The sequence below is a fragment of the Sceloporus occidentalis genome, unplaced genomic scaffold, assembly GCF_023333645.1.
Source record: "Sceloporus occidentalis isolate IW3139 unplaced genomic scaffold, rSceOcc1.0.p SCAF_33, whole genome shotgun sequence".
Taxonomy (NCBI): Eukaryota; Metazoa; Chordata; class Lepidosauria; order Squamata; family Phrynosomatidae; genus Sceloporus; species Sceloporus occidentalis.
In genome coordinates, this window is record NW_028317013.1 from 4,848,541 (window position 1) to 4,860,000 (window position 11,460).

Consider the following 11,460-nt stretch of genomic DNA (forward strand, 5'->3'; position numbering starts at 1 on the left):
TTATTTGGTTCTGAGAGGCTGAGGCAGAGTTTCAAATAAAACCAATTCCCTTCTCATACCCCAACTGGATTATTGGAGATCCCTACCCTCAAATTCATCACTCCGACTGTTATCACTTCTTCCCACTTGTGTCTTAAGGATTTATCTCCTGCTATATGTCTCAATTTTGAGACTTTTCCACATGGCCTTTGCTACAATCAAATCACCCTTGCTAAGGCAGTCAATTACGTAATATCTCCTTCCTCGTTTAATGCCTAAATACATTGTAAGCTCTCATAAACCTAAACTGGACACATTCACTAACAAATAAGGAGGAACTGACTTCATTAGCATTGCCAGAATCAGCTCAGTGTGGTGTTTGAGGAGGAAAATCCATCCAAAATATCACATCTGACAATGGCAACCTCAAGGTTAATAAAACCAGGTAATTGTCAATCTTAGCGTAGATTACTATATATACCTTGTTGTATTTGATGCTCAAGATTTCTTTTTTTATCATTTGAGTCAATTGTTTGTTCCTTGTTTGTTTGTTCCAGATCATGGCCCTTCACCCCCGCCGTGTTCGGTTAAAGCCATGGCTTGTCGCCCAAGTGGACAGTGGGATGTATCCAGGACTTGTGTGGCTGGACAGAGAGGTGAAAAGGTTCCAGATCCCTTGGAAGCATGCCACTCGACATAGCCCCCAGCATGAAGAAGAAAATACTATATTTAAGGTGAGAATACAATTTTATATCCTTTTCACAGCCTATCATCTTGGAGAAAAGCAGTTCTGCATGTCAGCAGCTGCTGGCAAGAGCGCAATTTAGGATTTTACATTTAGCAAACCACCACTGGTAAGATTAGAAAATCTGTGTTCTCAAACGCAAACAGCCTAAATACCAAAATACCGAAGAATATACCGAAGAAACGAACATGGTGGCGGCAAAACATACACGAAGACGCACGAAGATTTTCGTCTTTGTTAGTATCTCCTAACTAATCTCCCTGGTCGCTTCCCGTTCTTGTCTACCCAGCATCTCAGGGGTTAATGGGAGCGGGAATCCGTAGGATCGCGCAAGGAGTTAAAGGTCTGTGCAAGCAACTCTATTGGTCACTAGCAGGGGGCTCGTCTGACATCAACCAATGAAGAGCAGGACCAATAGAGTTGCTTGTATAGACTATTAAAATCCTGGCGCCAAAGCTGCTGTGTACTGCGTTAACCCCTTCTAAAAAATTTTAAAAACAAACAAACACAGGAACGGGTGAATATTTGTGGAGTACGGAGATTTTTTTCCCCCCACTAAGACTAACGTGAAGAGTTGGCTGGCGCCCAAGTCTAGTTAGAACACATCTATTGCTAGTATTTTTTGTATGCTTCAGATCTACAAGCTAGTTTTAGAACATCTTAGATTCCTTAAAAATAGGCTTGCCGTTGCAACTTTTTTGAAGACAGCAATGAGTTGAAATGATGGAGTTTTTGTGTGTTTACCCAGGCATAGCTTATTGTTGTTTAGACACCAAAGAAAACTAGTTGATAATTGCGGTGTTGTCCAGGTATAGACTAACGAGGTTTTATAAGATCTTTTCACTCCCAGTGTTACACCAACAATTAAATGTTTACTGATTTAAGAGACTGACCAATTCTCTGACTATATTTTTATTCAGGCTTGGGCTGTGGAGACTGGTAAATATCAAGAAGGCGCTGATGATCCTGACCCAGCAAAGTGGAAAGCCCAGCTGCGCTGTGCACTTAATAAGAGTCGAGAGTTTAAACTTATCTATGATGGTACCAAAGAGGTTCCAATGAATCCTGTCAAAATGTATGAGGTGTGCGACATCCCTCAGTCCCAGGGCTCCATTATCAACCCAGGTAAGCATGGTAAAGACCCTATAAAGTATATGCTGCCACAAAGCTACATTAACAGGTAGTGATGGTAATTGAGATTAAAACACCTACAAATTCATGGGGATTACACATGAAGAACAATTCTTCTTAAGTAGCCTTATTACCTACCACAGCATCCAGGGTAATAGATCATTTAGCAGGGATTATGCAAATTATTATGGTAATAAAATTACTTTTAAAACATAAGTACCACCCCCATTGTGCCTACTAGGGTCAGATAGCCATGCAGCACACCCTTTTGCTGGCTGTGAGTCAAGTGGCAATTTATTTTTTCTTTTGCTATCCATTCTACAACGACCTCTTCTGCTATACCTAATAAGTGTAGGTTGTTTGTGTGTGATTGCTTTACTTTTAGGATTCTGTCTTGGAATATCTTTGTGAAATGGCACTTTACAAATAAAAGAAAAATATGGTTTGCTACTGAGTGTCAGCTCTTTATACACATGACGAGGCACCTGGCTGTTCCTTCACATTGCAGGAGCAGGTGTCCGTAAAGGCTGTCTGTGTTTTAATCCCCTTAGAGGACTAGGGACACAGGCAAATTAGCTTTCAGATGTTTAATGCCTCCAAGCCGAGTCATGCTAGGTAATACTGCTATGAAGTAATTGATTTACTTCTAAGTGGCTCTTGTTGCACCAGTGACTCAGTACGTATTGCCTTCCAACTACCCTCTGTACCCATAATTCAATAATTTAATTATACTCTATATCAAAGAGCATTTTGTATCAATCACACATACTGCAAGTGATAGTTCTTAAAACTGATGTGTATCAATGTTACCTAAAATTACATTTTACAGTCCAATAATCTCATAAAATATGGTTAATAGATTAAAATGTGTGTGGTACAAAAGTCAGGGCCACCATCATTAACTTCCTGTTCTCATATTTGATTATAGTTCCCCCTTTTGTTACTTTTCCTCTTCGTTGAGTTACAGCTTACTGAAAATAGTAGTGAATCGCCAATAAACACTGTTCTGTTTTTTTTTTTTATTCTGTTTAGGTTCTACTGGATCATCTCCATGGGAGGATGAGGAGTATGAAGAAGAAGAAATAAGCCAGTCTCAACATCATGTACCCATCCAGGAACCTTTTAACTGTTTAAATATTAATGGTAGGGATTTATGTTTTGGCAAATTAGTTCTGCTGGGCTTTCATGTTTACAGTATCCATTATTTCATAAAGTATATACTAGGGGCACAGAAGAAGAAAGAGAGGATTGGCAGAAGACAGCTACCCACGGCTGTATGTAGCATTTTTTTTTTTTACTCCTTTACATGGGAGTTAAGAATACCCAGAACATTTAGGCAATCCAATAAAATGTTGCTCTGAACACCTAGAATAAATATTTTTCAAAATCTAGAAATCTTTTTAGTAGGAAGCCCCACTATTTGATATGTACAATTCTTAAATAATTTAATTGGCTATTTGACTGCCCATGGTCTGCCTTTTCATCCATTTAACAAGTAATTTTAGCCAGATTTGGTTTATTAATGTGAGAGATACAACTGGCAAAAACAGGACATTGTAAAAACATAAATTCCTCAGTTTGCAAAGAATTTGGTATTTGAGGACCTTCTTCATGTAGAGACCCAGAAAATCCCCTGGTAACTCCGTATACATATCCTGAACCTCGCATAACACCAGGGAAGGCTGTATAGTACCTTTTTGTATAGACTGAGCTTAGAAACTTCTGCATTCCTCCAAGGATGTCACAATGTAGTTGAGCCAGTCTGCCAAGGTTTAAGAATGCAGTTTCTTAATATAAAAAATATGTTGCCTTGTGTATGTATGCTTTCAAGAATTTGGATACATGTCTTCATGATGAGTTCTGTTAGCTGCACGTTTTTTCTCTGGGACATATTCAGGAAAGCTATAGCAAATATCCGGTACGATGGGTCCCAAATGATTTATTTCCTGTCACTGCCATTTGGGCTATGGGACAGTCCAGTGAATATTATTCCAAATATACTTTGCATATAACTGTTCCTTCTGTTTACAGCAGATTCCCCAATGGGTCCTGCCAGTGTGGGCAACTGCACTCCTGAGCAGAATTGGACAAAATCGGAACCTCAAGACATGGAGGTCCCCCCAACACCAGCCCCTGCTGACCTCTTTAGCTCACCTGAGTTATGGATTAGCTCTCTTCCAAGTGAGTGGTGCTGGTTAAACCACAATTTAGGCTCCGTATAAAATATTTTCTTCATGTTAAACCATATAACTATTCAAAACAATTTACCTACACTATTTTGCCATTGTGTCCTTCCTGTTACAGTTATTGCAATTATGCAATATGTTTCATGCGTGTTGTGTTTGAGTCGCTTCAGATGTTAATGATTTCTTTGTTTTGTTTGCAGTGACTGATCTCGAAATCCAGTTTCTCTATAGAGGGAAAGAAGTTGGTCAGACTGCAACTGTTAGTAACCCTCAAGGCTGTAGGCTGTTCTATGGAGATTTAGGACCAATGCCCAACCAGGAAGAGCTGTTTGGCCCCATAAGCCTTGAGCAAGTTCGGTTCCCTGGTACAGAGCAGATAGTGAATGAGAAGCAGAAGCTGTTCACCAGTCGCCTTCTGGATGTTATGGATAGAGGTCTTATTCTAGAGGTTAGCGGACATGCCATCTATGCCATTAGATTATGTCAGTGCAAAGTCTACTGGAATGGACCCTGTGCCCCATCTCCAAACACACCAAATCTTATTGAGAGGCAGAAGAGGGTTAAACTGTTTTGTCTGGAGACCTTCCTAAGTGGTGAGTACTTCTGTACCATCTGTAGGTTTTTTTCAAGGGGGGGTGGATGTTCATATCAAAATGTACAGATCAGTACTTTTTTCTAAAACTATCTTTTACATGTTCACAAAAACAAACATACAAACAAAAAAACCTGTAATATTTCACCCTGCATTGCTTTTTAGGAAATTCTGGCCTATTCTTTCCTAATGCTTCCATTATTAAACCATGTGTTTCACATAATACATTGCACCATTTCCTTCATTGCATGTTTAATTCCTAAAAGTATGCATCTCCTCCAGTGGCGACGCTAGAAACAATATATAGGGGGGGCACACAAGATACCACAGTCAAACTGGGGGGCATTAATAATTTCCACCATTAAATCATACCACTGAAAAAACACACATAATATATATATATATATATATATATATATATATATATATATTGCCAAAAGTAATGTGCTATGGAATGATACTTTTGTTATTGGACAATACAATACTTGATCATTTAACATGGGAAGCCTGAAGCCACAATTTAGTAAAACTAATCCTTGAAATCCTTTAAACAACACAATACCTTAACTTTTCCACTAAATGATTTCAGGGCCTAATATTAGATCCTGCTGCTGATTATATATATATATATATATATATATATATATATATATATATATATATATATATATATATATATATATATATATATATATATATTAGCCCCTGGTGGCAACTGCCCCAGTTGCCAATATATATATATATTAATATTAGTCCCTGCTGCCGATAGCAGGTATAGATCAACACATTAACACACAAACCCAGCTTTGCATGTATGGATCAATTGAAATTCACTTGTGATCTCAGCACTGAAGGTATATATAAAAAAAACAGAATCAGACATACAAATCCTGTATTTGCAGGTATACAATAATAATATATGAAATGTAGCATTGCAGGTATAGATCAAATAAATACATGGAAACAGCATTGCAGGTATTAATCAACTGAACAAGACATATAAACCCTGTATTTGCAGGTATACATAAATAATGTATGGAAACATAGCATAGCAGATATGGATCTACAGAAGAACACACAAACCAAGCTTTGCCGGTACAGATCAATTGGAATTCACATAAAAACACGGCATTAAAGGTTTATTTAAAACCCCCTAAATTACAGGGATAGATCACAGGTTGTACACCCAGATAACACACATAAGAGACACATTCAGACAATTCATCCACATATTAACTCATGCTCTCCCTCATTCAGACAATTTAGCCACATATTAACTCATGCTCTCCCTCATTCAGACAATTCATCCATTTTAAGAAACTACACCCCTTGGAGCTTCAAATGAGGGCTAAATGTATTTCTAGGACAAAAGTTGAGTGCACAAATAATGATGGAATGTGTCGCTTTGGCTAGAAAATGTTTTTTCTAACCATAGCGACATGTTCATTTGTGTCTTGCTCACTCCAGGTTTGTACTAGAAACACATGCAGCCCCTCATTTGATGCACCAAGGGATGTCATTTTTGCAAATGTGTACTTTTTGGGCCATAATTTAACTTCCTACGTGAGCAGTAATGCCACGTCAAGGCTTCAACCCTAATTACTGACCATTCACACGCCTTTCATATCTCCATTCACTCGCAGAAGCACACACCATACTTTAAATACATTCACTCACAGAAGCACACCATTCTTTCCCCTTACAATCCCAAAGAAATGATGGTAAAGTGAGAATTTTTACTGCAAAAATAAGTTTTGCAGTAAAAATGCAAGGCGCTCCAGGGATGATATGGTTACTCACGTTCCGCACAGGCGAAATGGCTGATTTTAATAATATTTGCAGTTCATCAGGATTTCAAAAATTGCCTCCCTCTACCGTTGGCTAAATTTTAACCCCATGATCAAAGGGATCATAGGATTAAAAATTAGTATCGGCCATTTTTAAAAAGGGAATGTGACTTTTTATAGCTATATGATCGCTGTGGTAACATTGGCTACCACAGTGATCATTTAGCTAGAATACTTAAAGTAGTGTTTACATTTAATTTGGGGGTCTCTGCCTTTAGAGACCCCCAAATCATTTTTTTTTACATTTTTATTTTTTTAACTAAATATTTGTTATTTTTTTACAATCCATATACCGTTGGAAAGGTGAGGTGATTACCTTTCCAACGGTATATGTTGGGGGTATGTAGCTGCTTAGATGCCTGAGATACAGGCATCTAAGAAGCATGCCCCCATACCTCTTTAACTGACAATTGTCAGTTGTTAATAAAGTTGCGCGGTGACGTCATCGCGTTATTGCGCGAGACGTCACCGGGCAGATCGGGTGGCCCCGGTGATGCCCTTCAGTGTGAGGGGCAGATCGCTGGGGTAGGTGGTGATGGAGGTCCATAGACCTCCATCAAGGTAAGGTAGTGCTAGTGACGGCATGGTGCCGTCGTTAGCACCTGACTGGGACTGCTAGCGACGGCACCATGCCGTCGTTAGCAGTCAAGGGGTTAAAGTCCCATTGCGAGACTCTCCTGGGTGGGTACAAATTCGGCGGGGGGGCAACAGGGGGGGCAAGGAATAACCTAAGGGGGGCAATTGCCCCCCTGTAGTGACGCCACTGATCTCCTCCCTTTGAAGTTTTGAAAATGTAGCTTTTCTGTTTATTATTTTATAGTTTTAGTAATAATTAGTAAAGGGTTGATAGTCTTACTGTTCTCTTCTGCTGTACTCATATGATTTTTTTTTTGTTTTCAGAACTTATTTCTCATCAAAAAGGGGGTTCCAGCAAATCTCCCCTTTATGAAATCTACTTGTGTTTTGGTGAGGAGTGGCCAGATGGCAAACCCAAGGAGAGAAAGCTCATCATTGTGCAGGTGTGTTTTTTTTTTTTTTAAGCAGATTTTTTGGTTTGTGGACTGTAGATTACATTGATTATTTGATTTGTATGATAGCAGACATCCCTAATTAAAAAAAAAAAAAAAGACACCTAAGCCGCAGGCTCTATTTTTTTTTTTTTCTTTCTTTTGAAATTAGAAATTCAACAGTCAACCCAGAGCGGCAGCGTATTATAAGCCATCCGGAAAACCAGTACATGCGTTAGTTGTATCTTCATAGGTATATAAAGATTTGGCTCCTTTAGTTACTTTGATTTGTTTTCCCCCCACACAGGTAATTCCAGTGGTTGCACGTATGATCCTTGAGATGTTTTCGGGAGACGTTACACGCTCCTTTGACAGTGGGAGTGTGCGCTTGCAAATTTCAGTCCCTGACATCAAAGACAACATTGTCACTCATCTAAAGCAGCTCTATCGCCTTCTACAAAATCACCAAGGTCCTGAAGCCTGGCCTCTACTTCACCAACAAAACATGCACATGGCTCCAGCCTTACAAGCCCAATGAGCACTGATCTGCCATTCTGAACTTTTACCTTATAACCATCATCGATTTCAATAATGCTATAGTCTTCAAAGACTGTGTAACCTTTTTAGCATTTTTTTTTTTTTTTTTTTTGTTACCAAATGAAAAGGCCTTTTTTTTTTTTTTCTTGATACTAGAATTAGGAATTGCTTGTGACCTGTGTATAAGTGCTACTTTTATGAGTAGTTAAAATTTGAATGTATTCAAAATTGTAAATCACACAGCCCCAACCCATTGTGCTTCTCCATTTTTAACACTTTTTTAAATGGGCTTTTGCAATTTCCAGGTTGGTGCCTGGAATATGTTAGAATATGTTGGCTTTTCTGTAGCATATGCAGCAATAACTGAAGTGTCTCCAAATGTTTAGCACACTCTAAATACTTTATATTTATTATATTCTTTAATACAGCACAAACTATATTGGCATTTTCAATGAAATTGAGAATAACCCAAATAAAATATTCCTTTTAATTAAACATGCTCATCGTGGTTGGCATGAGCTCTCATTTCAACATGCTTCTATGTAATGAGCCTTTTTCACTCCAGTATATTTACTAAATGACTTACATTTTAATATTTTTATCAGAAATTTTCATTTTTTTGTAAAAAAAAATTAAAAAATTTATCCACAGTAAAATTTATAAATGTTAACACTGTTTCCATTCTTATTTGTCACAATAGATTGTTGCTTTTTAATCAGAATTCTTTAAAGTTGTACTTGCTAAAAAAATTAAAAAGGCCAGACTTTTGTGCCGTAAAAAACAGACAGCATACCCCTCCTCTGACAATTCAGCACATTTGGTAAATAATACTTGAGTTATTACCTGAACATAACCTTTTGCTTTTTTTTTATTTATTCTTGTAAAACTTAGTGGGGGTGGAGAAGTTGTGAAAAAGTGCCAGCTGTGAGCATTGTATCGGATAAAGGATACATTTATTTTAACAAAACGTTTTCTTCAATGCTAAACTATACTACTGCACACGATAGTATATTTAAGACACGTGTCTTAATTATTTGACATTAGGTTCTTCACCATGAGGTACAATTTAGGACAAAGAAAAAGCCTCTCCCTCATCTTTAGACCCAATGCAACCAGCTTTATCCACATATAGAAGGGTTTATCTCTGGTAGTGTAAAGTCTCATGACGTTGTTCCCAATTAGATCAAGCAAAACAAGAAATCTTCCTTTTGCACGGATTTCTGCTTCCATCAACGAAGATAAGGTAGGCTAGATGGGGAAGGGACCAGGGAGATTAGTAGACGAAGACGATCATGAAGATTCTTCATGTTGTGTCTTCGTCTACGTTTTACCGCTGCTATCTTCTCTTCTTCATGTCTTCAGAACGCACGCGAAAACGCACTCTTTGTGTTCGTTTTCGTGTTAGCCCGAAGACGAATGCACAAGTCTATCCGGGACCCTGTGCATCTTCACATTTTATTCTGCATACCTTGGTTGTAAGGAGTGGTTATGTGAGTTACTGTTGCCTTTCTGTTATCTCGAGCCAGTCTGCCTATTCTCCTCTGACATCAACAAGGCATTTTCATCCACACAACTGCCGCTCACTGGATATTTTCTCTTTTTCTGACCAGCAGCAGTTTCTGAAATACTCAGACCAGCCCGTCTGTCACCAACAACCATGCCACGTTTAAATTGAAGAGATGGATGTTATGGTGAAGCATACTTCATCTTAACTCTTGTATTGATTAAATACCATATCCCTATTTGCATTGTTTCCTATTTTGATTTTTGTATCCTTAAAATATATATCGTAATTATAAAAAATAATAATATAAGTTTGTGTCTTCATTATGCCAGCAGCTATGCATATCCCACATCATCGTGTTGTCTAGCTAAAATGTTTCACCAGGACCTTCTCCCTCTGAGGTCTTACCCCAACCTTATCTTTGTTTTAAAGTTGTGTTTGTTAAACAGAAAAGGCAGAATCATTACCTCCCCATAGACCATATGATCGTGCTATCTATCTTCTACCTGGGGCCACTGTTCCTTTTAATTGTATTTATGTTATCTGAGAACCTGAATTGAAAGTTCTTAAAGAATGTATAGATGCCAAGTTACAATTCATCAGACAATTAACTCCCTGCAGGAGCTGGTATCTTCTATGTTGAGAAAAAAGATGAGTCCTACACTCATATGTAGACTACCTAAGAACCCAACAACATCACTATTAAAAACTTATCTCTTGCTACTCGTTCCTGAGCTTATGGATCAAATAAGTCAAGCTCTAATCATCTTGAAGCCACATCGGGAAGGTATGCTTCAGTTTTTGACATGTTTGAAGAAACACAATTTGTACACCAAACTGTAAAAATTAAAATTTCACTTTGTTTCCAACCATAACACCATTATGGTTGTGGTTGACACTTACCAAGATGGCTCACTTTATCCCTACTATTGGCCTACCTACTGCTGCCAAGCTGTTCCTCAAAGTAATCTTCCTTTTGCACGGTTTGCCCTGTTCAATCCTCTCTGACAGGTACAATTTACCTCCAAATTCTGGGCAGCGTTTTGTCAGTGGCTACAAATTGAAAGACATCTGTCCGGTTTCCCAGTCACTAGCCGAGACTCCGTGTAGGGTATAACCAAAATGAAGATTGATTTATTTCTCACACGCAGGGCTGGATATAGCCAGCAAAACACACATTAACATAAAACAAGATATTGGGATACAAACCGCCCCTTAATCTGCCTCCCAGAGACAACAGGGGCAGTAAAGAGATTAACAATACAATGGGGTCCCAACCTCTACTATCTATCACCGGCGAAATCAGTTCCAGGGACTGGCCGGGGTAAATGTCTGTAGTGGTGGAACTGGGCGGAGGGGGGGGGGACAACATAGTAGTGTACCATGGGGTGGCGGGGTCTGATATTAAAGTAAAACAATGGCGGTGACTCCCTGGTTGCAGATCCTGGCTGTCTGCCGGAGATAATCCCCTCAGCAAGTGATGGGATGATATACTGCTGGGGGTAGCCACAGAAGTCTTTACAAAGCCAGGGCCCATAGTCAATAGGGAGGAGGCTGGCAGTCAGGCCTCTCCAGTGTCCCCAGTGCTGTCACAATACCCTAGAACAATATATTTGTTGCTACATCACTCACATACAAGATGACTGGTACCAACTACTCCCATTAGCTGAATTCACATACAACAACCAATTACATTAATATATATGAACATCTATTATGCCTACCTCTCAGTACTAGGCTGGGGAAAAAGTATGTTTTTTTCCCCACCCATCGAAAATTGGCTTGTCCTTTGAAGCAATTGGGTCCTATATATTTGGATACATTCACCATCACTGCTATCATTAATCCAGAAGCCGTTGGCCTTCAGTTGCCTGACTCCAGGTGGGGTACATCCAGTATTCCAAGTTTCTCTCCTTAAATTGCGGATTCCCC

The 11,460-nt window shown here is 38.8% G+C and overlaps 1 protein-coding gene across 1 annotated transcript; it reads left to right on the plus strand.

The window, feature by feature from the left end:
* The first annotated feature begins 539 nt into the window (after window positions 1–539).
* Window positions 540–8,025, plus strand: LOC149298366 (interferon regulatory factor 6-like). Its single transcript, XM_089487542.1, has 7 exons — window positions 540–713; window positions 1,645–1,849; window positions 2,888–2,998; window positions 3,890–4,036; window positions 4,242–4,634; window positions 7,381–7,499; window positions 7,795–8,025. Exons 1-7 carry the CDS (start codon window positions 540–542, stop codon window positions 8,023–8,025), a joined length of 1,380 nt encoding a protein of 459 aa, XP_089343668.1.
* Window positions 8,026–11,460: the final 3,435 nt, after the last annotated feature.